Source organism: Nyctereutes procyonoides, unplaced genomic scaffold (genome assembly GCF_905146905.1).
Source record: "Nyctereutes procyonoides isolate TBG_1078 unplaced genomic scaffold, NYPRO_anot_genome, whole genome shotgun sequence".
Taxonomy (NCBI): Eukaryota; Metazoa; Chordata; class Mammalia; order Carnivora; family Canidae; genus Nyctereutes; species Nyctereutes procyonoides.
Genome location: NW_026575044.1, coordinates 53,017,586 through 53,043,047, shown reverse-complemented (window position 1 = coordinate 53,043,047; position 25,462 = coordinate 53,017,586). Strand labels below are relative to the sequence as shown.

The 25,462-nt window shown below is 52.3% G+C and overlaps 1 protein-coding gene across 6 annotated transcripts in view; it reads left to right on the top strand.

Annotated features, from left to right (window-relative positions):
* The window catches only part of CTIF (cap binding complex dependent translation initiation factor), a 283,936-nt gene that overhangs the window by 62,436 nt on the left and 196,038 nt on the right, over positions 1–25,462 (top strand). For 3 of the 6 annotated variants that reach the window (XM_055324226.1, XM_055324224.1, XM_055324225.1), the window contains exons 2-4: positions 9,571–9,777; positions 15,000–15,047; positions 24,748–24,819. In XM_055324226.1, coding sequence (XP_055180201.1) covers positions 9,598–9,777; positions 15,000–15,047; positions 24,748–24,819 — 300 coding nt within the window. In that variant the 5' untranslated portion in view covers positions 9,571–9,597. The remainder of the gene's footprint in view (positions 1–9,570; positions 9,778–14,999; positions 15,048–24,747; positions 24,820–25,462) is intronic. The other 3 variants (XM_055324228.1, XM_055324227.1, XM_055324229.1) reach the window with 2 other exon arrangements.

Below are 25,462 nucleotides of genomic sequence, written 5' to 3'. Positions count from 1 at the left end.
CTGGGGTCTGTGGAGAACGGGAGTTCAGAAGTAGCAGGACCACTGATAGCCAGACTGGCCAAGGAGGACTTCCTGGGGACGTGTGTCTGCAGCCAGGCCCCGGGAGAAGGTTCCTCTGGGAAGGGCGGGGGGGCCAGGGGGACTGCAGAAGACCGCAGAGGGCGCCGCCGGGGCACCTGGGATGTCAACTGATAATCACACACAGCCCTTGAGGGCTTGCTGGGTACCTGGCTGGGTTGAACACCTTCCCGTGAGTCCTCACTTCATCCTCACCACACTTTATGAGACGATACGCTCATCTTCAGCATCCTCCAACGATGAGGAAGTGGCTGCCAAAGGTCCCAGAGCTAGGAGGCCATTTGACCAGTGTTGAAGCCCATAATCATTATGTCACCCTGTCTTGAGCTCGGGGAAAATGTGGAAGCCCCCTGATGCCCAGCGGGGATGTACTGGAGTCAGGTGGCTGCCTCCTTGGCCCCTGGCCCCTGCTGTTTGGAGTGAAATGCCTAAGGAGGCCCTTGAATGGAGTGAGAAGAAGTTGGAGTCCTCTCCTGGGACCAGGCAACCTTGGTGGCTGGTGTGTGTGTGTGTGGAGGGGGGTGGACAGGGCCACCCCAGCACCCTTGACTTTAACCTTCTAAGGGCCAGAAGGGGCCGCGGGGGAGCCTGGGCCAGCATCGGCGGGAGGCAGAGCTAAGGAGGCCCACTCTTAGGGAAGGTGTGCGCTGGGGGCACCAGAGTGGGGGTGGAGAAGCCACAGACCAGGTACCGTCCTGGGCTCGGGGCGTGACGGACATAGGCTGGAGTAGGCCTCAAGGATCCTGCAGTCTTGCCCACGTGAGATAAAAGCCCATAAATACTTAAGAGCAGGACAAGAGTTGGGTAACAGCTCAGGGGACGGTGAGGGGTGTTGGGAGGCAGCCTGTGCTGGGCGCCAAGGGAACACGTAGGGGTGAGTGTCGGGAGCGGGTGGGGGTGGGTGTGGAGGGTGAGGGGTAGGTGCCGAGGGAAGAGGTGGAGGTGGGGGCCGAGGGAGGAGGTGGGGTTCTGTGCTGGGAGCCCAGGCAGCTGGGGACCTCAGGGGCCCAGGACCTAGCCGACCTGGACACGGGGATGAGCAGGGGTAAAGCAGGGGTGGGACCTCATCCTGGGTGGCTGTCATCCTGCACATTGGCCCAGCCCACCTGCCAGCACGGTGGCCTCCATAGAGCTGGTGGCGTTCCTCCGAGCAAAGTCCCAGGTTGGAGACTGGGTCTAATCGGGTCCCCTGGGTGGATGGCAGTGGGTGTCCACCCCCTACCAGGTGTGCTCACTCTCTCCCCCGGCCTTTCTTCTCAGGCCCTCCTTGGGGCGGGCCATGGCGGCGTGCTTAGGCAAGAAAGATTCACAGCATCTCGCTTGCCTCTCTGGGCCCCTGTGACCCGTCTCCTCACCCTGAAATCTGGTCCAGCTCCTCAGCTGCTCCTGGAGGCAGCCCTCGAGGGAGGCTGGTGAGGCCTGAGCCCCATTTGTCGTCTCCATGCAAGCTCTGATGGACCCACGGGGCTGCCAGCATGGGGGCCCAGAGCAGTGACCTGGGGGTTCCCGGGTATCTAGGACTGTCCTGTGATTGCTGCCTGACATGATGATTGTAACCCAAGCACGCTTGAGCTCCAGAGACATGGGAGTCACCGGAGGAACAAGGGGAGGTGACTGTCAGTTCAGCAGGTGTCTCCAGGCATGGCAGTTGCTGTTGAGCGGCAGGGAGTCTGGGGACCTACGTCGCAGGCCCGGCTCTTTCCATTGGTGACTGAGTGGCTTCTAGCAAGTCGTCCCCTTTCCCTGGGCTCCAGTGTCCTCATCTGCACAGGGAAGGGGCTGGTACCATCTCGTTCTCTAAGGACCGTCAAGGTCATGAAGCTTCGGTTTCGGAGCCCCTTGGGCTTGCTCCGATCAGTGGGACATGTCGGGGCCGCAGCTCTGTATTGCTAGCTCCGAGTAGGTGCTGTTGTGCACCTGGCTGAGAGCCTAGGGTGGAGCTGGGGCCGCAGTGTCCACCAATAAGTACCAGTTGAGCCTGTGGGGGGGGGGGCTCTCGCCTCGCCCCAAGTAGGCCATAAAGGAAGCTCCACCCCCGTTCAGGGAGCTGACCTGCAGGCCTGGGGGTCGAGATGGAGAATTTCCAGACCAGGGTGAGATCTCTGATTAAGAAGGGAAGGGAAAAAAAAAAAAAAAGAAAAGAAAGGAAGGGATGTGAGCAGCTCTTTAGATCTTGGCTACTCAAAGCGAGCCCCTCAGACCTGTAAAAAACAGCTGGGAGCTAGTTAGAAGTGCAGAATCCTGGGGTGCCTGGGGGGCGAAGCATCTGCCTTGGGTTCAGATTGTGATCCCAGGGCCCTGGGGTCCAGCCCCTCATCTGGCTCCCTGCTCTTTGGGGCGTCTGCTTCTCCCCCTTGCCTCTGCCTCTCCCCGCTGGAGTGCATTCTCTCTCTCTCTCTCAAATAAATAAAATCTTTAATTAAAAAAGAAAGCAATGCAGAATCCCAGACCCCACCTTCGATCTTCTGAAACCGAATCTGTGTTAACATGCTGGCCCGCAGGAACCTGGCCTCTTTACTTCATCTCTTGGCCACGCCCCCAGAAGAAACACTTGTTCCACAAGTAGGTGAGGCGTCAGTTCCGTAGAACCACTGTTGCGCTGACAATGCGTGTCACTCACTGATAGTTGCAATTTAGTTGTCTATTTTTCAATGCTGAAGTCATGAGTTTATTTTACACTGAGTTTACTCTGCAGCCCAGCAAACAGCTGAGACCTGCGGTTTGCAAACCAGGGTGCTAGCTAATGCCCTCCCTGGGTTACTCTGGGGGTGGGGGCTGTGGGACATCTAGAGGACCCCAGGCATCCTTGTTGATTTCTGAGGTCGCCTTCAGCTCTGAGGGTATCTGAACTCTCCCATTTCCGGTGGTTGGGGACCTGAGGCTCCTGTGTGCCGAGATGTCCCCATGTCCCTCTGTGTTTCCTTGGCAAACACATCGGTGTGTTCCCAGAGTCCCCAAGGCCAGCACTGCCCAGACTTGTGGGGCGGCTGAGCCTGAGGACTGCATGTGGCCAGGGAAAATAGTTTTGTCTGGGGTCTTGTTTCTACAGGAAGGAGGTGGAGCGTGGGCCAGACCCCGAGGGGTGGGCTGGCCACAGGCATCACAAGGGGGGTTCCCATGGCTTGGTCCTGGGGGCAGCACGACAGACACCCCTGGGAGGGGACGGCTCTCCTTGTGGGCTCTGGGTGAAGCTGTCCGTCGCCAACTCTGAGGAGCGCCCAGAAGGGGAGAAGGGATGGGCTTTGTGTCACCAGGAACCCAGTGCAGGAGGACTTTCCTGAGGGAGGGAGGCTGAGGGGCACAGGGCTGTGGGAAGAGCGGGGTACACACAGTGGTGGGTGCCTTCAAAACGAGGTGAGCCCTGCCGCCCACCCACAACCCAGACGTGCCTCCCTCTACCTGCAGAGGTGCAGTACTCCTGGGACGGGGGACGGGCCCACCAGCCCCAGTGCCTCTGAGCCCCGGAGCCCAAAGCACGCTCCCTCCAGCGCTGCACAGTTGCCCTGCAGCTGGCCTGGCATCCCAGAGCAGCCCCAAGCCCCCGAAAGCCACATCAGGAAAGCAGAAACAAATCAGGAAAACAGAAATCGAGACCTTTTTTGGGACCCAGGGTGAGTTGCATACCGAGAGGCCTGAGGAAGAAGGGTCCGGTGAGGGATGAGGGGTGCCATGCGGCCTCCTTTTGGGGCCTGGAATAATGGATTCCCTAGAGAAGGGCTGGTGGCAGTGGGGGGAAGCATCTCATCTGAGTTTGCAGGTCACTGCAGGAGGACGTAATGCCTCTAATGCCTGGCTGTTCTTAAAGGGATTGGCTAAATTTACAGCTGCTAATGCCGTTTGTCACTGGGCGAGCACAAAGTCGTGCTGAGCTGGCTGGGACGGGTCCAGCCTCTCGTCTCTGGGCGCACGGGGTGCCCGGTGATGTCAGCCTGCTGCTTTCTTCCAGGTCTCTAGCCGCCGACCAGAGCAACCGTGAGCTGTCATAGCTGCACAGGCAGGCGGGGCCCGAGGGCTGGGGGACAGACACTTCAGAGAGCCCCTGTGGGCCGAAGCCCCTGGAGCGAGGGTCTCCTAAGGGAGCCGTGCTGCCCTGGGCCGGGAAGAGTCGCTTGGTAGGGCGTGGGCCTGGAGAGGGGAGCCTGTTCATCAGAGAACACAAGAGGTCTTGTTTCCGGCTCCTGAGGCAAGCCTGTAAAGCCGCAGCGGGGGTGGGGGTGCCCTGGGCCCCCGGGACTGGGATGCAGTCCCTTCGACCAGACAGCTGTAGACGGGCCAGAGTCCCATCTGGGCCGTGCAGGCCAAGGCGCCCCCCAACCCCCCACCTGAAATCCTTCCGCGGGCTCAGCCCCTCTGCACCCCTCCTTGGGCTGTGCTCACCAGGCCCGTCCCTCCTGCCTCACAGGCCCTGGGCTGCCTGCCCTTTCCAGCAAACCACAGCCTCAGCGCTTCCCCTGCTCCTGAGCTTTGCCAGTTGGTTGTCCTGCGGTCGTAGTCACCTGGCAGTGGGGTGGGATTGGGAGGGGGGCAGGCGGGCTGTGGGGCCTGGCAGGTCCTGCACTCTGGATGGCTGCCCCTGGAAGCCTCTCTTCCGGGCCAAGCCACCCTCTCCTTTCCTCTCCCGCTTGTCCCTCCCCTCCCCGATCACCGTTGATGGGGGGGGGGGGGGTTTGAGGGATCGTCACTCCTCTCCTGTCTCTCAGCTTAGCCAGCAGCCCAGTTGTGTGGGTGGGAAGAGGAGGAGACCCCTTCCCCAACCCAGGCAGGAGGGAGTGCAACCAGCCCTTGAGAAAGCACCCCTGCGTTTCCCTGGCCTTCCTCGGGCCTGAGAGTTCACCCCGTGCCTCTTCATTCTTTCTACCTTAAAAACAGGGCAGAGCTTGAAGATATGCACCCCAAAGAACTGAAAACAGGGACCCAGATAGCGCACACCTGTACTCACGGCAGCTCTGGTCATTGTAGCCAGAGGCAGAAACAAGCTGATATCCACGGATGGATGACGGATGAATAATACTGAATAATACAGGGTCTCTGTGCACAATATGTTACTGTAACACAACGTATGACGTGAGATTCCGACGCATGCCACACCGTGAATGAATCATGAAAACGTTATCCTGAGCGAAAGAGACTGGTCACAAAAGAACCAATGTTGTTGGATTCCACTTACGTGAGGTTCCCAGAATAGAGCCAAGAAGGGAGAGCAGTGGCCGCCACGGGCTGAGATGAGGAAAACGGGAGCTGTTGGGTGGGCGCAGGGCTTCTGTTTGGGATGCTGGAAAGTTCTGGAAATACAGTGATGATACTTGCACAATGTGGTGGAAACACTTAAGGCTGCTGAACTGTGCACTTATGTCATGTATATTATATTACATAGTTTATATATAGTTATATCTTATCACAATTCTTAAAAATGGGGTGTGAGTGCCTGACTGGACTTCCAGCCTGATAGCTGAGGAGATGGATGAGGTGGACAGCACCCCGCTGCTCCCTCCTCCCTTGTTTCTGCTGAAGAGGCAAAGTGCCTCGGTTGAGACTCATTCTGGAATGTAACCAGTAAGTCCAGGTGATATGTCAGCCTGGTTCTCTCTCAGAAAGCAGAGTTCCTGGATGTGCCCCAAGGAGACGGGTTTCCCTGGGGAGAGTGACATAGGGATGAGGGAAGGCCGGATGAGGGGTGTTATGGATCTGGTCCCCACCATGGGCAGCTGGGCTCAGTCTGCTGCGACCTGCTGAGGGAACATGAAGAACACACCTCCGTTGGCATCTGAGAGACTGATGCCCTCAGCCACTGGCTCCTTGTACCACCAGGGCACAGGTGCCAAGTGCTGGCATCTGCTTGCGTGCGTCAGGGGAGCTCTGGGTGGAATGCGCTTGGGGCAGCTGGGCTGACGTGCTGTCAGGCTTGTCGTGTGACTCTGATGGAGCAGGAGAGGCCCCGAGATGGTGAGAGGACACATGAGGCATCCAAGACCAGTGACCGGTGTGGGAGTCCTCTGTTTCCCTCTGGGCACCAAACGTGGGCAGTCTGGGAATGGGTCTCAGCGCCTGTCCCCGTCTGCAGTGATCACTGCCCTCAGGATCCCCCACGGGGCTGTGGTGTGGCCTGGTGAGGGGCTGGCAAGAGCCTGGAGAGTCCGGCAGAGCAGGTTAGGGTTGCTGCGGCCGCAGGCAGAGCCAGGCAGTTGATCCTCCTGGAAACACTCCTGCCTGGTTCCTGCAAAGCCCTGTCCTCTGCCTATACCTGTAAAGTGTGCCAGGAGGCCCTCGATAAGATCTGAAGTCTTCGAGGAATAATGGGCATGGCCTTACACACTGACTTTTCCTGAAAAGGCAGCTCCTTTTCAGCCCTTTCTGGACATCAGCCTTATCATCCCACCCCCCTGAGGCCGGCCATCTGCCCAGGGCTGGGCGGTGAGCTAGGCACAGGGCCCAGCCCTCTGCAACCTGCAGCCTGCAGCCCGGTTGGGAGTAAGAAGCACACACAGCACTTGAAGAACCCACTGGGCTTTGGAAGGTTACAGAGAACAAGAAGTAGGAAATGTCCTGAGAGCCCGGGCAGGCTGCTAGGAGGTGGGATGAAGAGGCGGTGGGGTGTGGGCACACCTGGAGCTCTGCTGTGCAAACTTGAACAACTTACCTAACCTCTCTGAACCTCAGTCTTCACTTCTAACCAGTACAATTATACCAGTCTCATGGAGTTACTGTGAGGGGTAAGTGGGAGAAGGCAGATCAGGGGCTGGGAAGAGTTCCTGGCATATGATATGGGCTCAGGGCACATTGACCATTCCTGTTATTACAAGTTGCAGTATTCATGCCCACAGGCCAAGGCTGGCTGGATCCTTAGCCGCTGGCCCACTCTGAAAGCAAGGGAGTGGGCTAGTTGCCAGATGGCCTCTGAGGCACTGTTCTAGTATATTCTGTGAGTGTAGGGGCTTGTAGATTTTGTAGGCAGAGGGAAGGGGAAGGTGCCTCTGGGTAAGGGGCACAGTGTGAGCAAAAGCAGAAGCAGAAAGAGCCTCGCGTTAGTTTTCTACCACCTTGTAACAAAGGACTGTAAACTTAGCTGCTTAAAACAGGACCAGCTTATTGCAGTTCTAAAGGTCCAAAGTCCAGCTCTATAAATCCTGACACAAACTAAAGTGTCAGCCAGGCTGAGTTCTCATTTGGAGACTGGGGGGCAAAGTCTGCTCCCAAGCTCATTGGTTGTTGGCAGAAATTGATTGCTTATGGTTGTAGGACTGGGGTGCCCTTCTCCTTGCTGGTCATCGACCAGGGATTGCTCTCAATTCATGGACACTGCCTGCTTTCTTCGCACATGCTCCTTCCTCTTCAAGCCAGCAACAGTGTGTTGAGTCTTTCTTGTGCTTTGAGTCTCTGTCTCTACCCCCAAGCCCAGATTTCAAGGGCTCATGTGATCGGATGAGGCCTTCCTGAGTAGTCTCACTATCTTAAGGTCTGCTGATTGGGAATTTAATTATATTTGCAAAATCCCTCTCCAGGAGTACCTCAATTAGTGTTTGATTGTGTAACTGGGAGAAGGTGTAGACCCAGAACCCTCTTAGGGTTTTGCCTACACACATGGCATGTGTCCAGGACAAAGGATAGAGTAGGAAAGGGGGTCACGGGCAACCTTTGGAGCAGGAGGGGTAAGGTGGACATGGGTGGCAGGAAGGATGTAAGCCCACGCTAGGCCTTGTACGGCAGGTGGAGGAAGGGGTGCAGGACATCCCCACCTTCACCTCCAACTATGGCCCTACACCACTAGGCATGCTTCTCCCAATCTGGGCTGACTCCCTGCGGACCCACTGCCTCCCTAGCCTCCACACCTGGCCTCTGATGAGGGCACCCAGGCCTGAAACTTTCACTCCTCCCTCTGGATCAGGTGGACAAACCTCTGAGCCCCAAGGCTGCTGAGCTCAGGAACCCAGAGCGAGCCCTGCACGGTCCCTCTGTAGCTAGCCTGCAGTCCAGTGGAGGCTGGGCCCTATGCAGCCTCCAAAATCCAAACACTGAGCCAGAAAATCAGTTGAGAAATGTGTGTGTCCACCCGGGCAGTTCCTCCCCATCACCAGTGCCAACCTTTGAAAAGTCCGGTGATGGTCTGGGGGAGTCCACACTCATGGTCTCAGCAGCGAACAAGATGCCCTGTTTTGGATCCGTTCTAGTTGAAAACTCAACAAACCTTTGATAGTTGGCGAATGACTATGTTCCAATAAAGTTCTCAGTAATCCAAGGTACTGAAATCCAAATGTTCCTTTAAATGTACAAAGGCCTTGCCTTTATTATCAAAGTCGCTTTCTAGATGCACGCAGTCCCTGTGGTCCCAGAGTCCTGTGCGCTACTCAGGTCTTCCTTGCATGTCTCCCGGTGGTAGTTTGGTAGGAGACGACTCTACCAGTTGCAATGATGAAACCACATGCAGGCTGTGCTTCCTCCAGCTGAATACACTCCCCCACAGAAAATCCAATTTTCAGACAATGAAAGGGACACCAGATAAGCCTTAAGACCCCTTCCTGTCTGGCGTAGAGCCTGTGGGAAGGGACCTAGAGGTGAGAAAGATTCCAGTTCTTCCCACTTTTGGTGGAGTCAGATGGGAGCTTTGGGGGACAGGAATGGACAGTGGGGGTGTCCTTGCAGGCCTGGGCTCCTGCCGTGGCTGGACTGACCCTGCCTGGTCCGGGAGGGAGTTCAGTTCTGTGGGTGGACTTCAACAGCTATCCCTGGAATGCCCAGCCACCACAGGGAGAGGGCCTGAGGGCTAGTGAGAGAGTTGTGCACCTGTGGAGGGTGGCTAGACAGGCTGGCCCCTGCTCTCGCACACCACCAGCAGGCCCACCATGTCCATTCATTAAAAACCAGCCTCGTCATCCTCACAGACTGAGCATAGTGTGTCCTGGTGAGTTGCATCCTAACAAGGCTGCCAAGGTGGGTTTACACAGTTAAGGCCCATAGGCCTCACCTAATGTAGGGGATCACGTGGTGTCCCAAGAAAAAGCATCTCTCTAGGAGGAGATATTTTCTTGCAGGCCCCAGGCCCTGTAGAGGGTTTGTGTCTGGGGGACCCTTGTACGTCCCAATGCTTGGCTCAGAGACATCAGCACTTGTGGCCTGTTTCATTCTGCTTTGTGGTAGGTTTGGCCAACTCCAGGCCAGGGTGTGTGGCTTGGCTGGTAGGCAGGGTCTGTCTCCTGCCCCATCCCAGGTGGTGGGGTCCAGGTATGGACTAATGCCCCATGTCTCACAGACTACTGCGTCGGCCAGTTAGGCAAGTGACCTGCCCTTGCTGGGCCTCAGTTTCCCTCCACACTCAGGGGGAATTGTAGCACATTGTTCACACAAGGCAAGCTGGCGCCATCCTGACTGCTCAAGGGGTGGTGGGAGGCCAAGATGCCAGAACGGAGGAGAAGGTTCTGGAAGCAGGGAGTGGTCCTGCAGTGGGGTGTTGTGCAGGCCCCCCCCCACCTCTCACCGCCCGCCATTCTGTCTCTGCAGCCCCCACGCCGCCCCTGAGCTGGAGGGATGGAGAACTCATCCGCCGCGTCGGCCTCGTCTGAGGCTGGGAACAGCCGCTCCCAGGAGATCGAGGAGCTGGAGCGCTTCATCGACAGCTATGTGCTGGAGTACCAGGTGCAGGGGCTGCTGGCTGACAAGACGGAGGGAGACGGCGAGAGTGAGCAGACACAGTCCCACATCTCCCAGGTGAGCACCTGCAGGGCCTGGCCTGGTGCGGGGCCTCGGGGACTCATGTGCAGGGAACTGGGGACCCCAAACCCAGGGAGCTTCTCGTGGCCTGGCCCTTGATTGCTGAGGCTTGAGTGGCCTCGGGCGGGAAGGCCCTCTGCTCCGACTTCCATCCCACCCCCACAGCTGCTGGCCCTCTCAGACTCACAATTCCTTGGCGCACATTTAAGGAGAGCCTGCTGTGTGCAAAGCACTCTCCCTGGCCTCCCGGGGCTTATGCTCTGGCTGAGATCTGGAGATGGTTGCCTATTTAAAAGGCATGTCACAAGAGGCTCTCACCTGGGAACACTTTCTCTGATATCAGTTACAGGCCGTGTTGGCAGCTCTGGGGGGCTCTGGACACCTCCCCGATTAGGAACCCAAGGGCATTCTGACCAGCACGGCGGGTCCATGTCATCTGCTCCTGGGCTAGTGTGGTAGCCCTGACCTTGGGTGGCACGTGGACTTGGCTGACTGTGGGCCAAGATTTGGAAATCTCAAGTTCTTGAGAGTAGAGTGTGAGCCATTCAGGGTAGTGGTGCCATTGCCTGCATCTTCCCTTAACACCGTAAATCCTTGGGAGATGCTGGTTCAAGGGTAGGCTCCAGATTTGCTTCTTGCTGTCTGTGTGACTTCAGGCAAGCCCCTCAACTTCTCTGATCCTCGATTTTCTTACCCTGCGAATGGGGATGAGCCCACTGCCTTGGGAATGTTGGAAGGTCAAAGGTCCTACAAGCCCAGAGCTGCAGAGAAGCAGGGTGTTTCCTGCATGAGACCCGGGACGCGTTCCTTCTCCTGGTCAGGATCTGGGTCTCGGGTGTTTACCTCTTTACTTGTGGTCCTACCTCAAGCCGGGTCTCCTCCGACAAATAGAGGGGGAGCCCTCTGGGTACCCTGCTTTGGAGAAAAGACCCAGCTGGCTCCCTGTCTCGGTGGGCAGAAGACCCTCCCACCATTTAGAAAGCCAGAGTAAACCTGGAACGCAGGACCAGGGGTCAACGTGGGACATTTGGAGGCTATTGTGCTCAAGGAGGAGGAAAATTGGCCTCAAGAGAAAAGTAGAGACATATGTGATGCTTTCTTTTGTGTCCTTGAAGTTCTAAATCATGATCAGCATAAGCTTATAATGTATCCATTATTTGCTCTACAAGTGTGTGTCGAGCACCTACCCTGTGCCTGACACCATTCTGAGGCTGGGAACCTGGGAGTGAGCAAAAGACACATAAAGCTTTGCCCTCATGGGATGTACATTGTAGGGGTGTGTGAGAATTGCTGTGGAAAATATTGAATTATGACAATGAAATAGGGAGTAAAGAAGGTCAGGAGGGGTTTGCAGTTTTAAGTAGGGTATCGGGGAAGATGCCATCGAAGTAGATGAGCTGTGCACATATCCTGGGCAAGTGCCCAGCTGGACGAGTATTCCAGGGGCAGCAAGGTGGCCAAGGTGCAGAGCAAAAGCAGGATGAGTCAGGGAGCAAAGGGGGTCACACTGATAAGATGCGCTGGCGCTGAGCCCCGGGGGTCTGGCAGCACTGAGGAAGCAGGGGTGGGAGGAGGAACCAGCAAGAGACCAGGGTTTGTTCAAGGAGACGGGAGGCCGGTTGGCTGTGTCAACGGCAGTGGCTGGGTCATGGAAGAGGAAGACTGAGAATGACCTGACCGAGCTATGGGTGCTTATGGGGACCCTGACTAGAGAGGTGATTATCAAGAAGTAGGGGTTAAGGGATCCCTGGGTGGCTCAGCGGTTTAGCGTCTGCCTTTGGTCCAGGGCGCGATCCTGGAGTCCCGGGATCGGGTCCCACGTCGGGCTCCCGGCATGGGCCTGCTTCTCCCTCCTCCTGTGTCTCTGCCTCTCTCTCCCTCTCTCTCTCTCTCTATGTCTATCATAAATAAATAAATCTTTAAAAAAAAAAAAAGTAGGGGTTAAGGAAATGGGTTAGAGATGGGGAGGGTAGTACAAGTCCTCTATGTATTACAGGGGTTTCGCTGTGAAGGGGACAGACCTGGTATTTGGGGAAGTGAGGTCAAAACGGGAGCCTCTATAACATGTTGTGCATCGATGGAGTGGTGCAGGGATGGGGAGAGGCTCGATGAGCAACAGCCTTGAGTAGATAAGAAGGCTTGGCCTTGGCTCAGGTCCCCAACGGCTCACCCACAAACACAGAGGGGAATTCTGGGTTTGTAGCCATGCATCCAGGATGATACCTTATTGTGCAATGTAGGTGTGAGTTTCTCCAGCCACTTTCAGCCATAATGGTGCAGGTGCAGATGCAGAGCTACAGAACTGAATTTAACCGGGCCTGAGGTTTCTTTCAGTGATGACACTAGAGGGAGAGGGAGGAGGGGAGAGAGGAGGGAGGGAGGGAGTCCGGACAGTGACATTCCCTGCCACTGAGCCAGGTCAGTACAGGGGTGAGGACCCAAGGCGATGATGGATACTGAAGGCTGGTGGGTCAGTGGACTTAAGGGTCCTAGGGAGTCGGTGAGTTGCTGGAGTCCTGGCACCAGAAGGAGTGAGAAGGAAAGGGGAGTGTCCAGAAGTGGGCATTTGAAATCCAGGGCAGAGGGTGCAGTAGATGGCAGTGAAAGGCTGGGCTTGAGTGTGGAGGTCCTAGACAGAGGAGGGATCCAGAGGAGAGGCGCAGTGGAGCTGGTTGGCAGGGTACAGGACCAGCATTACTGACACGGACATCACCAAGAATGGAAAGGCAGGTGCCCGAAAAGGTGGCAGCAATTCGGGAGAAGAGTTTTCAAGGAGTAGGGACTGAGGCAGGCATGGGTGACTGAGGAGTCTACAGGTGACTGCAAGGACGGGGTGCCTTGTCTGATGAGGTGTTAACTGAGCTACCTTCATTGTACAGCTAACGATAGCATCACCTGCAGTGGCAGGGCAAGGGCGGCCAGGCTAGCCTGGAAAACCCCCGAGGGCAGTGCACCTCTTTGGGTCATGTAGGGCAGGGAGGGGAGGAATTAGGCACTCCAACTCTTGCATACTCCCATAAGCATCCTGGAGTGGACTTCCCCAGGAGCAGGCCCCGTGGACTGGGCACACTGTGTGGACCCGACTGGCCTCCAGCAGGGTGTCCTTCGGAGGCTCCTCCATGTGAAGTAGGTAGGTTCCTACTGTAGGAGTGTCCAAGGACCAGAGGAATACCTTACAAATGGTAGAATTTCTGTTCCCAGAGCAGCCACCAGGGAGATAATTCTGGGAAAAGGGGGCCCTCCTGGTGTCTCTGACCTCCCTGCAGGGATGGCTGTGCTCTCGACATGCAGAGCAGAGAGAGACGTGCCCTGACTCTGGGCCCTGCCCTTCTGGCTCCTGCTCCTGGAATCGGTCGGGCCCGACCACGCTTTAATGTCCACATTTGCAGGGGCTTTCAAACAGTTGTTTGTTGTGAGGCAGTGTGGAAAACATGGCTACTTGTGACATTGGATGCATTCCTTAAACTCTCTGTGTCCTCCGATGTTCCCTGGAAGAACGCAAACACCTGGCAGGGTCCTGGGGTCTGCTGGCTAAGGAGGGACATTTTAATCCCACGGCCACCAAACCCGCTACCAGACGCCCACAAACACAGCTGAGGTGCAGACTCCAGAGGAGGGGCCAGCTGTGGACAGCTCTAAGTAAGGCTGGGGTTAGATGTGTTTATAGAGCAGTCTTTTAAAAAAAAATAAACTCTCTGTTGACATAGCTTTATGGGAAGTCTTTCTGCTAGAGCACTTTTGCTTGTTTTTATTTAACCTGACGACTATTTTAAATAGAAGCCAAAAGCCAAAAAAAAAAAAAGCCCTCAGAATGTCCCCATCTGTCTGTCTGCGATGGTGTTTTGATATTCCTGGGAGATGAAAATTGTTAAGAATCTTGGAAAGAGAAAACTTGAGAAAGTGGAGGATAATGTTGCCTTTCAGTTGCTGAGATCATTTTTTTAGGATCTGAGAGATGATGGTTGACACTTAGAAGAAAATGCCTCATGATGATTGTGCAGTTGTGCTCTCCTTTGCCCCTCCATTAGCAACAACTAGGAAGAAAGATGGATGGTTAGATGGATGGATGGATGATAGGGCAAGCCAGTGAGTTTCCTCTTCTTTAGATGAGTAACCAAGAACATATATGTTCTGTTTTACAACACTTTTGGGATATCATATTTAAATTTATACCCCCACCCCCCGACTCCCACACATACATTTCAGGAGTGCCTGCCCTCCAGTGGATTCCAAGTCCATAAAGGCACATCCTGAAAGTTGTCCTCACTCTGTCTTTGGGAGAAGGGAGGATTATAGCCCTATACTATAGGAGAGAAGACTGCTGGAGTACAGAGTTGGGAGGTGCTTGGTGGTGGCTGAGCTGGGCCCCAGTCCTTCCCTACCCACCTCTGGTTCCCTGTTGGTGCAAGCCATCACTAACAGGCTGTTGGGTGATTAAGATATATTTCTCCCTATGGAATGAGATTTAGGACTCCAAATCTCATTGACAATTAGCCTTTTGTAGAAGAGATTGGGGTGTTACTAAGTAGGAAAGGTTGGCCCTTCCTGATGTTAGTGGATGGTCTGGTGGATCATGATAAGGCTTCAAAGCAGTGTTCACAACTCTGGCTGCATACTGGAATCACTTGGGGGGCTCAGACAAACACTGATGCACAAGCCTCCCCCAAAGTTCAGCTGAATGGGGAGGGGCTTGGGGGCTGGCCTTCTTATAAGCCCCCACCTGACTGCTGCCCCACTGAGCCTAACAGCCATGACCACTGGTGAGGCATGTCTGTCTCCTTCCACCACCCCCCATGGCCACCTGCCCTGAGCTCCACTGTTGGATGGATAGAATGTAGGGACATTATAAAGAGCAGATACATTTAATAAAAATATATTTTCCCCATAAATTCTTGTTATTAGGTCAAATGAAGCACCAGTGAGGGTGAAAATAACTTCCTCTGGTCCTTTTCGGTGTTCAGGCACTCGGAGCTCCTAGGTTTTGTCTAAGATGCAAAGGGTCCTTACCAAGAGCCGTGCAGCCATGCAGATGTAAAGAGTGGGGTGCAAGTCTTCAGACTGGCATGACTTCTCTCACTCACGGTGTTTTCCTTCTCTTTCTCTTCATGTTTTTCCTTCATGCTGCCTTCCCTGTTCACTGTTCCCTCACCCCCCTACTATCCCATTCCTTCATTTCTTCCTGCCCTTTGAACCCTCTCCCCTGCTGTCTTCACTTGTAGGAGGAAGCGCTCAATGGTGGACCACCCATGAAAGGCTTAACTGAAGAAGTGAGTTTAGGGGAACTGTGGGATGGTTGCACATGGGGGACTCATTTTATTAAAGATGCGATTTATTTTTAATTACACAAGTACTCCATGCGTACATTCTTACAGTACACGAGAATTCTAACATTAGCGATAAATTCTCCCTTAGTTGCTGCCTCATGGATTGGGGAGTTACCTTCATCTCGTTTTTTAATGCATTTTATCAACATATACATTACATAGGACTTATAGAAATACATTATTTCAAGATCATAAATCATAGTCAGTGAATATATTGTCCAATAACCTACATCTTTCACCTTGCTGTATGCCCTAGGGATTCTTCGAGCCTTGGACACCCACTGTGTTCTGTTTAATGGTTTCACAGTGGTCCACAGCACAGAGGTCCCATAGTTTAATACTCACCTGCTGAGGAGGATTCAGGGAATGTCTAAATTTTCCCCTGGAAACGTAAGATACTTCAATGAGTGTTATTGAACATGCCTCCTCCTGCCCATATAAAAGTGTTTATTTAAGTAGATGCTGAGAAGTAGAATCAGTTTTAATAGCAATTGCCAAGCTGTTCTCTAAAATGTTTCGTCATTCACACCACCACTGGTGCATTGGGACCGATCATCTCTTGGGATCTTACTTTGCATTTTCTTGATGCCCGGGTGAAGGTGCATCCTTTTTAATCTGATTACCAGTAATTTTTTTAATGAGTTAAAATTTTATTTTACTTTTAAAACAACTGGAAAAACGGAGGTAAACAGGCAACAAAGGGAGAAAGTTGCCATAATTCATGACAAAAGCTAATGTCATTTCTGGGTAATATGTTTTCTTTCTATGCCTCTTACAAAGTTGAATGTCTCACAGGCATGTAATTTCTAACTTCCTTGTAAATTTATTTAGTGTGATCTCCTAGACATTGTTAGGTGGTTAAATCTGCCCGTTTTCTGCCAATCGCTGTTGGTTAAAGAGTGAAGTATAGTTAGAGCTAATATTTTGTTCATTCAAGACCTATTCTAGGCTCTAGGGATAAACTCAAGAACAGAATGGACCATAAGCCCTTCCAGCCAGTCCCCCAGTCCTTCTTTGTAAGTGGAGAAAGTCAGAGGACAGACCAGGAAGGAAACGGTGTGTTATACAGCTGAGTGGGACAGGAGACGAGGTAGTTCCAGGCTGTCCTGGGTGGCTTCCTGAGACTTTTGAGCAAAGACTTGAAGGCGAGAGAATGAGGCCACGTGGGAACCAGTGAGCAGGCAAAGGGAATGTTGAGGCCTGGCTCTGGTGTGGGAGTGTCCCCTGCTTCCAGGAACAGCTTGGGCCAGTCTGGCTGGAGCAAATGGAGCAAGGGGGGCGTGTCGTGGTTGAGCCAGACCTGTAGGGCTTTCACCTCCCCAGTGAGGTCTCTGGCCTTTCCCCTAGTGAGATGGGGTGATGCTAAAGTGTTTTGAGTAGAGGACGGGCATGATGTGATTGGTGAAATAGGATCACTCAGGATGCAGTGTGGAGAAGAGGTGATGGCAAAGAGCTGGCAGTGGAGAGTGCTCAGGAAAGAAAGCATGGAGACCAGGAGGCCATTCGGCTGGTCCAGGCAAGAGGCCATGGTGGCTCGAGCAGTGGAATCACCATGTGGGTGGTAAGAAGTGGTCAGGTTCTGGTTATACCTGAAAGGTACAAATAGGGGCGCCTGGGGGGCTCAACCGTGGAGCGTCTGCCTTCGGCCCAGGGTGTGATCCTGGAGACCCGGGATCGAGTCCCATGTCGGGCTCCCTGCATGGAGCCTGCTACTCCCTCTGCCTCTCTCTCTCTGTGTCTTTCAGGAATAAATAAATAAAATCTTAAAAAAAAAAGGTACAAATCACATGATTTTCTGATGAATGGATTTTAGCCTGAGTAAATAGAGGCATAGACTTGGCAGAAATGAGATACATAGGAGGCCCTGAAAGAGTAGATTTGGGGAGCAAAGGTCAAGCGCTCAGTTTTGGAACGTGGAAGGTTCACGATAGTGTTAACGTCTCGGTGGAGATGCTGATCAAGCAGGTAGATGCGCAAAGGTGGCATTGAGAGGACAGGAGTGACCTGGAGACTCATGTGTGTCCATAGTGGCGTGTGGATGGCCTTGTTAGCCCAGGAATGAGGAGCTTGGTGAAGAGGGCCCGATATTGAGCCCTGCGAGGCTGAGGAGATGAGCAGGAGCCGACAAAGCACCAAAGTGTGTCCACGTTAACTCATGTGCTCCTCACTAAACTCTGTGAAGGTGCAGTTATTGTTGCCAGCTCACGAGGGGGGAAACTAAGGCACAGGGAGGTTGAATAAGCTGCCCAAGGGTCACACAGCAAGCATGTGGCCAATCTGCAGTCTGAACCAGGTGGTCTTACTCCAGGAGCCAGACACGTACCCTTTGTGCTGTTGGTAGTGTCTGTCAATTATTATAGGTTGGGGAGGTGGAGTCTTAGGGATAAAGTGGCTCGTCCAAGGTCATAGAGTAAGTGATAGGGTGGGAATAGGAGCTCAAGATTCACTGCTTCAGGAACTCAAGCTCCTAATCACTACATTAAACTGCCTCTAGAACTGGGAGGTTTTTTGTTTTTTGGTTTTGTTTTGTTTTTTTGTTTTTTTTTAAGATAGGAGCAAAAAGCCTTTTGTCCTCTCAAACCTCAGCGTTTGGGCAGCGTCTCCTGCCCCTCGCACACAAGGCTTTCCTGGAGCACCATGCAGAGGGACAGTGGGCTGCCAGCCAGGCTCTGCTCCCACCTCCCCTTCTTGTTTCTCCTCTCCTGCTCAGTGAGCCCATGTGCCCAGTGTAAAGGAATATGTTCCTGAAGTTGAGAAACCCAGTGTTGAGGCTGGCAGGGTTCTGCTCCTGGCTGCCGTGTGCCTGAGCTCCATGAGGCCCTGAGGAAGCCACATCCCCTTTCTGGGTCTTGCGAGAAAGCAGTGGCTTCCACTTGACCCTCACACTGCTCCCTGGGTTGTCTGGCCGCCTAGTTGATTCGGAAGTCCTGGATGGATAAGATGACTTTTTAAAGGATTCTTCACTTTGAAATAAATTCAGATGTAAATACGAATGGCAATAATAGTACAAAGAATCCCTGCATATCCTTTACCCAGAGTATCCAGTTTAATAGTTGGATAAAATATTTTACCACCTTTGTTTTCCAGCTCTCCCTTCTTTTAGAATGCTAGAGAGAAAGATTCTATCAAGAGATGTTTTGATGTGAGAGTAAAGGTGCAGACTCCCCTTTATTCCTAAATATAGGAATTCAGTGTGTATTTTCTAAGAACCAGGACATTCTCTTACGTAGTCACAGTATAGGAAATAAACATTGAAACAATATTATTTAATCTATGGACTTGATATGTCACCAGTTTTTCCAATAATAACCTTTATACCAAAAAAAAGCTATGTTCCTCAAGAGTTAAACATAGAATTACCACGTGATCCAGCAATTCTACTTCTAGATATACATCCCAAATAATTAAAAGCAAGTACGTGAACAGATATTTCTACACCCATATTCGTAGCAGCATTATTCACAATAGCCAAAAGGAGGAAACAACCCAAGTGTCCATCAGTAGACAACTAGAAAAATCAAATGTGGTCTATCCATACATGAAATAGTGTTGAGGCTTAAGAAAAAAAGGAAATCCTATGACATGCGCACCGTGGATGGATCTTCAGGACTTTATGCTCAGTGAAATTGACCAGATACAAAAGGATGGATAATGTGGGATTCCGCTTCCATGAGACACTTAGACTAGTGAAGTTCACATAGAGTGAAAGCAGGATAGAGAAGTGGGTAGTAGGGTCGGGGAGGACGGGGCCGAGGGGTTAGTGTTTGATAGAGACAGAGTTTCAGTTTGGGAATTATAAAAAAGTCCTGGAGACGGATGTTAGTGGCGGCTACACAATAACGTGAATGGACCTAATGCCACTGAAATATACTCTTAAAAGTGAGTAGAATGGTACATTCTATGTTCTGTGTATTTTACTATAATAAAAGAAATTATGGTTCACTGTCTAATCCAAGATCACACGTTACATTTAGTATCCAACACTTTTATTGGCTCTTTGAGTTAAAAGCTATTTATGCCTTTACTCATTCTGCTGCTTTTTGGCTGTGCAACCCTGGGGAAGTTATCAGCCAAGCCATGCCTCCATATTTGCAAAGTGGGCATAATAAATGTGCGTAGGTCTCTATGAAGAGTGTTAATATATGTAATACGCTAGGTGTAAATAAAGTCTTTATATATATATATATATATATATTCTGACAAATTCATTCTTGTTATACATGCTGCAAGTAGCCTCTCACTTGGCTTTAATTTTGTTCATGATTTCTTTTGTCATGCAGAAGCGTTAGATTTCAGTGTAGTTTAAAGCACATACCTTGGCATTTAATCAGCTTGGAATGTGCCATTGATGGATAGTGTGGGGCAGACATCGAGGTTAATTTTTCCTCACTTTCCTCTGGTTCTCTCAGCCCCAGTGTTTATTGATGATCTTCCCTTTCCCCTGATTTGAAACACTGTTCTTATCATTATGTAATCTATAACCTCAGTTCCCCATTGCACATCTCTTTATGGATGCAGTTTTGTCAATTATGTCTTTGTCTCATCCTGCACTGAGTCAACGTGCTGGCTGGGCTCTAGCCTGGTCATATCAGGATATCAGGAAGTGCAACCCCTGGGTGGGGGTGGGGGGTTCGTACCATTGAAAAGTGGGGTGGTTTATCTTTAGCAGCCCAGCCTCCCCACTCTGTTTTTCCTCCCTCAGTGCTTAGTGGTTTCCTCTTTCTCCAGGTCTGCTCCCAAACTATTTTCCCGCCTGGGATGCAAATGACAGAACTGATTTTAATATATATATATATATTTTTTACATTGTGAAATTATTTATTTTTTAAAGATTTTTTATTTTATTTTAAGTAATCTCTACATCCAACATGGGGCTTGAACTTACAACCCTAAGATCAAGAGCCACCGGCTTCACCAACTGAGCCAGCCAGGGGACCCTACTGTGAAATAATTTAAATGTGCTGATAAGAGCAAAAGATAGAATAAGCATCCATTTTGAGTATAGAACAAACATCTGTACTCCCCTGTTTATGAAATCTTAACCCTGTGCCATCTGTGTTTCAGGTTTTTTAAAATAAGAAATAAATTGTAGCAGCCATGGTGGAGGCCTCACACCGCTCTCATGAATTCAATGTTTGTCGTTTCCATATATAAAAATTTCCCCCTTTGCCTGCCTCTTTGTTCCATGGTGTCCAATGACCTTGTCAGGAGAACACTACCTCCTCCCCCACAGGACCTGCTCCTAGCTATTAACCAGTTTACCTCGAAGGAGAAACTCTCTAGCATTGGACTCAGCCCTGGAGGGTGGGACAGATGAGAGCGTTCTCCAGGTGGGGGCCCTTCTCTCCATTCTGGAATCACCTCATACAGTTAAGGGCAGGTTCAGGGAAGGTCTGTGTCTGGAGATTTTTCTAGATGAGGGTGGCTCAGAAAAGGTGAAGGGGAGGCAGGAGGTGAGGGCTGAGGCCTAAAAGCAATCCCAGCCGAGGTGGGGAGGAGCTTTGGAGTGGGGGAAGGGAGTCCCAAGGGGCTTTAGGGTGGAGGAAGGAGCCCTCCTCCTCCCCAAGGTGATGGGCACCAGGCAGCCAGCAGCAGGCCAGAGAAGTTCCCTGGGACTGCTGCTTGTCAGGGGTTGGAGGTGGGAGCCTAGGAAGCCCAGTGGGAAGTGCTTTGTGTGACAAGTGCAGGGATTCCTGCTTACTTCCTGCCCTGGGGGTCAGGAAAGCCTTGCACAGCTACACCACAGTCCCTTCTCCAGTGACAGTGTCCAGCCCTGACCAGGTCTCTGGGAGGGTCTCTGCAGAGTCCCAGTCTCGCTTGCTCTCCACTCCCATGGACCCCTCTGCTGGCTGCGTCTGTGCCGTGCTCTCAGATCCATGCCTTCATTTCCGTGTCTGCCTCCACTGGCCGTGGAAACCTGGATGCTGGACTCTAGCCTCCTGACCTGCTCCCCACCCCAACCCCGCCAGGCGAGGAAGCCTTCCCCAACACAGCTCTCATGACGCCCTCCCCTGGCAAGGTCACCCCCTTCTTCTGACCCTGGCTACAGGAAAAGTCTCTGAGTGCCCGGGCCAGAGAGTCGTGTTTGCTGCAATCTGCCTGTGAGCTGGCGGGGTTCTGTTGCCTGTGTCCACACCCAAGCTCCTACTTTTCTGGGAAACCCCGCTTGGCCATTGAATTCCCTGCACCCACTCCCCAACCCCTTGCCAAGGGCACACTCCTCCTCCTCTCAGCCTTGCCCTCCACCTGGCATCACTGTCTTTGGACACCTCACCTCTCCCAGGAAGGGAGGTGCTTGTTGCGGCTCCCGTACCAAAAGCTCCAGGAAATGGCTCCTGGCTGGCAGATACTGAGTGGAGGATGACTTTGACAAAGCAGAACCATCTCCCAGGAGCTTGGATCTGCTCTCGGAAAGCCTAACGAGGGGGCGAGGTTCCAGCTAGCGGTGCATGCGACCCCAGCCTTCTCTCTGCTTGCTTGTGGAGAGGAGCCATTGAGGCTTCCTGCCCTGCCTTGCTGCCCCCCTTGCTATGCCCACCCGCAAGCCTCTGTTCTGTGAGGTGTCACATGGGTGCTCTGCAGCTGGGGATGAAATGCTTGGGACACGCAGAACGGGGGGGAAGCCTTTCTCTGCAGGGCTCTGCTAGGATGGGATGGAGGGTGCGTGATCCCAGCCAGTAGTCGCTGTGTGCCTTGGCCATCCCCGACCCTGTGAGCCAGGCCTCAGCAAGGAAAGGAGAAACCACTGCAAGGATATAAAGCAGAGGGGTTGTTTTTATAGTAGTTTAATAGCCAGTTGTCGTGTCTCCTTATTCTTCTCCAATCTGTGGGCACTTCCTAGGTCTGCTCTTCCATGACCTTGGCCTGAGGAATGCTGGTTACTTATTTTATAGAAAGTTTATGTATTGGGTTGCCCAGTGTTTCCTCCTGATTAAATTGCGGTTGTGCATTTTTGGCAGGAACACCCCAGAAGCGACGTGCCCTTTTCAGCATGTCATCCCGGGGAGTCCATGAGGTTGATATGTTTCACGATGACCAGTGTTCTCCCCCATGTCTCGGTTAAGGTGGCATCTGATGGATTTCTCACCTGCCTTCATAGGATCAATTATTTATTATAATTATTAATACAATTCATAAATATCTTGGGGGGAGATGCTTTGAGATGGCAAATATCCAGACAGAGGGCATTTAATCCAGGCAGTTGGTTACCCAAATGATAAAGGTGCTGAGAAGCAAAAAAAGCCAGAGACCAGCAAGCACAGAAGGCCAATCCCACCACCAGGCCTGAGGCACAAAAGGAAGGGATGGTGTTGCCAGAGCCCGGGGGTCAGGGTCATGCATGAGAAGGCCTATCTGGTGAGGTCTGGAGCCATGAAGGAGACCCAGTCATGGTCGGTAGTGCCACCTGAGGTGTAGAGAAAGAGGAGAACCGCCTTGGCTCTTCCCTTCTTCCTGGCTTCCAGTGGTGCAGCAGGAAGCCAGCTGACATAGGAGCCAGGAATTGCAGTCTGCAGGGCTCAGCTCCTCCGCAGCTCCCAACAGTGATGGGCCAGACGGGCTGCGAGGGCACACTTGCCTGGGACCGCTGCCCCTGCCGTTTCCCTCAAGCTGTGCCATCCAATACGACAGCCACTACTCATGTGTCTCAAGCGCTTGAAATGTGGCTGGCCCAATCTGACACGTGGTCAAAGTAGATTTTAAAAACTTGATATGGAAAGAAGAATATAAAAGATCTCATTAATGTTTTAGGGGTGCCTGGGTGGCTCAGTCAGTTAAGGAGCCAACTCTTGGTTTTGGCTCTGGTCATGATCCCAGGGTTATGGCATGGAGCCCTGTGTGGGTCTCCACACTCAGCAGGGAATCTGCTTAAGATTCTCTATCTCCCTCCGCCCCTCTCCAACCCCTCACCACTCTCTGTGTCTCTCAAATAAATAAATAAATAAATAAATCTTTTTAAAAATAATGCTTTATATTGATTACCTATTGAAGTGATCATATTTTGGATATACTGAGATAAATAAAATATCTTATTAAATTTAAGTGAACCTTTTCCTTTTTAAAATCTGGCTGCTAGAGCATTTAAAAATACACCTGTGGCTCCTGTTTGTGGCTCCCATACTATTTCATTCAGAGGGCACTGCCCGAGAGTATACCTGCACCGGCCTGTGTCAGCAGTGCTATAACATATGTCATGCCCTTGACCCAGAGTCAGGAGAGCGTGACCAGCTAAGGTTGTACAACACCATGAATGCACTGGCCTCAAGCCATCCACACTCACTCTCAGTTTTGATCAAATAGCGTCAGAGATATTGGGCACCTCTGTTCTTCATGTATCACCCTGGGCGTAGGTCAAGGTCAGTGTTCAACATTAGCCAAAGGGGCTAGCTAACGTTTAACACAATAATAAAAACACCGCCATGGGGATCTCTGGGTGGCGCAGCGGTTTGGCGCCTGCCTTTGGCCCAGGGCGCGATCCTGGAGACCCGGAATCGAATCCCACGTTGGGCTCCCGGTGCATGGAGCCTGCTTCTCCCTCTTCCTGTGTCTCTGCCTCTCTCTCTCTCTCTCTCTGTGACTATCATAAATAAATAAAAATTTAAAAAAAAACACCACCATGTAGCTAGATGGGACCTTACAGAGGAAAGGCTGTACTGTTGCTACTACTTCCTATCTCTGCAGTGTTTTTTAAAGATTTTATTTATTCAGAGAGAGAGCCAGAGACACAGGTAGAGGGAGAATCAGGTTCCCTGTGAGGAGGATCACACCCTGAGCCAAAGGCAGATGCAGAGCCACCCAGGTGCTTTTCTACAGTGTTTTTATAAGTTTACAGAAGTCCTTCACTTCTACCCTGTGGTCACTCAGTCTTACTGGCCCCATTTTGTAGTTGACCAAGTGAAGCCTGGGAAATCCATGCATTTCAGTAACCCTCAAACTTCCAGTTCCTCACTAGGGAAACTTGTCAAAACGCAAAAGCTCCACATCTGATTCAGAGGGTGGAGCCCAGGGATGCCTGTGCAGCAGATTTAGGGGGAATCTCATGCAAGTGGTCATCAGACCATACTTTGCAGTACCCTGGATCCCTGAGCTCTTGGGGAGTGAGTGCTGGAACTGGGCGGGAGCCAGGCTTCTGATGGCCAGTCTGGGACTCTTCCCTGGTGCCACGATGTCCTGTCAGTCTGCAGACCCATTGTTTCCTGGAGCTGGGTATATGGGAAAATGCACATGAATATGCCTCGGTTCCAAGTCTAGTCTGGACACTGCGGAGGGCAAGTGTGGTCAAAGCCAGGTCAGGCCATTAGATGCAGTGCTGCTTGTTCCAAACACAATCACCCTATGTCGTGTGTAGTTGGCTCTGGAATGGAGCTGGGTCTTGATCACTCTGGTGGGCTTACATGAAGGGAAGTAACTTTGTCTTCCCCAAGCATACACCAAAGGGGTCACCTCAAGGTGGAATTTGGAGAAGATTTTAAAAGTGGACCAAAGTGGACCTGCTGGTAGGGAACAGTTTGCCTTTGACAGTGGTCAAGTAAGAGTTTATCTTGGCTCTACTGCAGAAGGGGAGGGCTGTATCTGGAAGGCCCTGACAGGATGAGGATGAGCCTATGTGTCCAGCCATCACTGACCGCTCCTTTCTCTCCTGCAGTGGACAGCAGACTGCAGTGAGCAGCTGGACAGCAGCTGTTCCTTCTCCCGAGGGCGAGCCCCCCCACAGCAGGTAGGGAACCAGCTCTGTCCTCTTTCTGGGGTTGTCCCATGTCTTGTCTATTTGGGTTCCTGGGCTGGCTCATGATGGCTGACCTGAGCAGTGGTGATGTGGAGAGATCAGGAAATAGGAGAGGAGAGGGTGCAATCTACTCTCTGGAAAGTTCTCTCCAAACTCCCAGCCCATAGTGAAGCACCCCCTCCTCAAAACACATAGATTCATGAGATTTTTTTTTCATCATTTGATGGTTTTTGCATCAACATCTGCAAATAACTGCTTGTCCATTAAGGGGACAGTGGACAAATGATACGTGGAGTAGTATACGGTAGTAGCATGATTGAACTTGGAAGTTCATACTCAGCGTTGGTGATGGATCCCACGAACAGTGGGAGTCCTAGGATTGGGTGTAGGCGGGGCACTGGAGATCACTTCTGCTCCAGGTTTGCAGAGGACCCAGAGGGGCAGAATGTGGGGGTGAGGTGTCAGCGCCCTGTCCATCCCCCCGACCCTCAACAGCCATCTAGGAAAATAGATAGCTTCCTAGACCTGGTGGGAGCCCACTGTTCCTCTCAGCCTGCTGCTTGCCTGTAAGATCCCAAGGGGGCACCCGCACAGGTGCAGGGCATGTGGCTGGGAGGGAAGAGGCAGCCGCTCT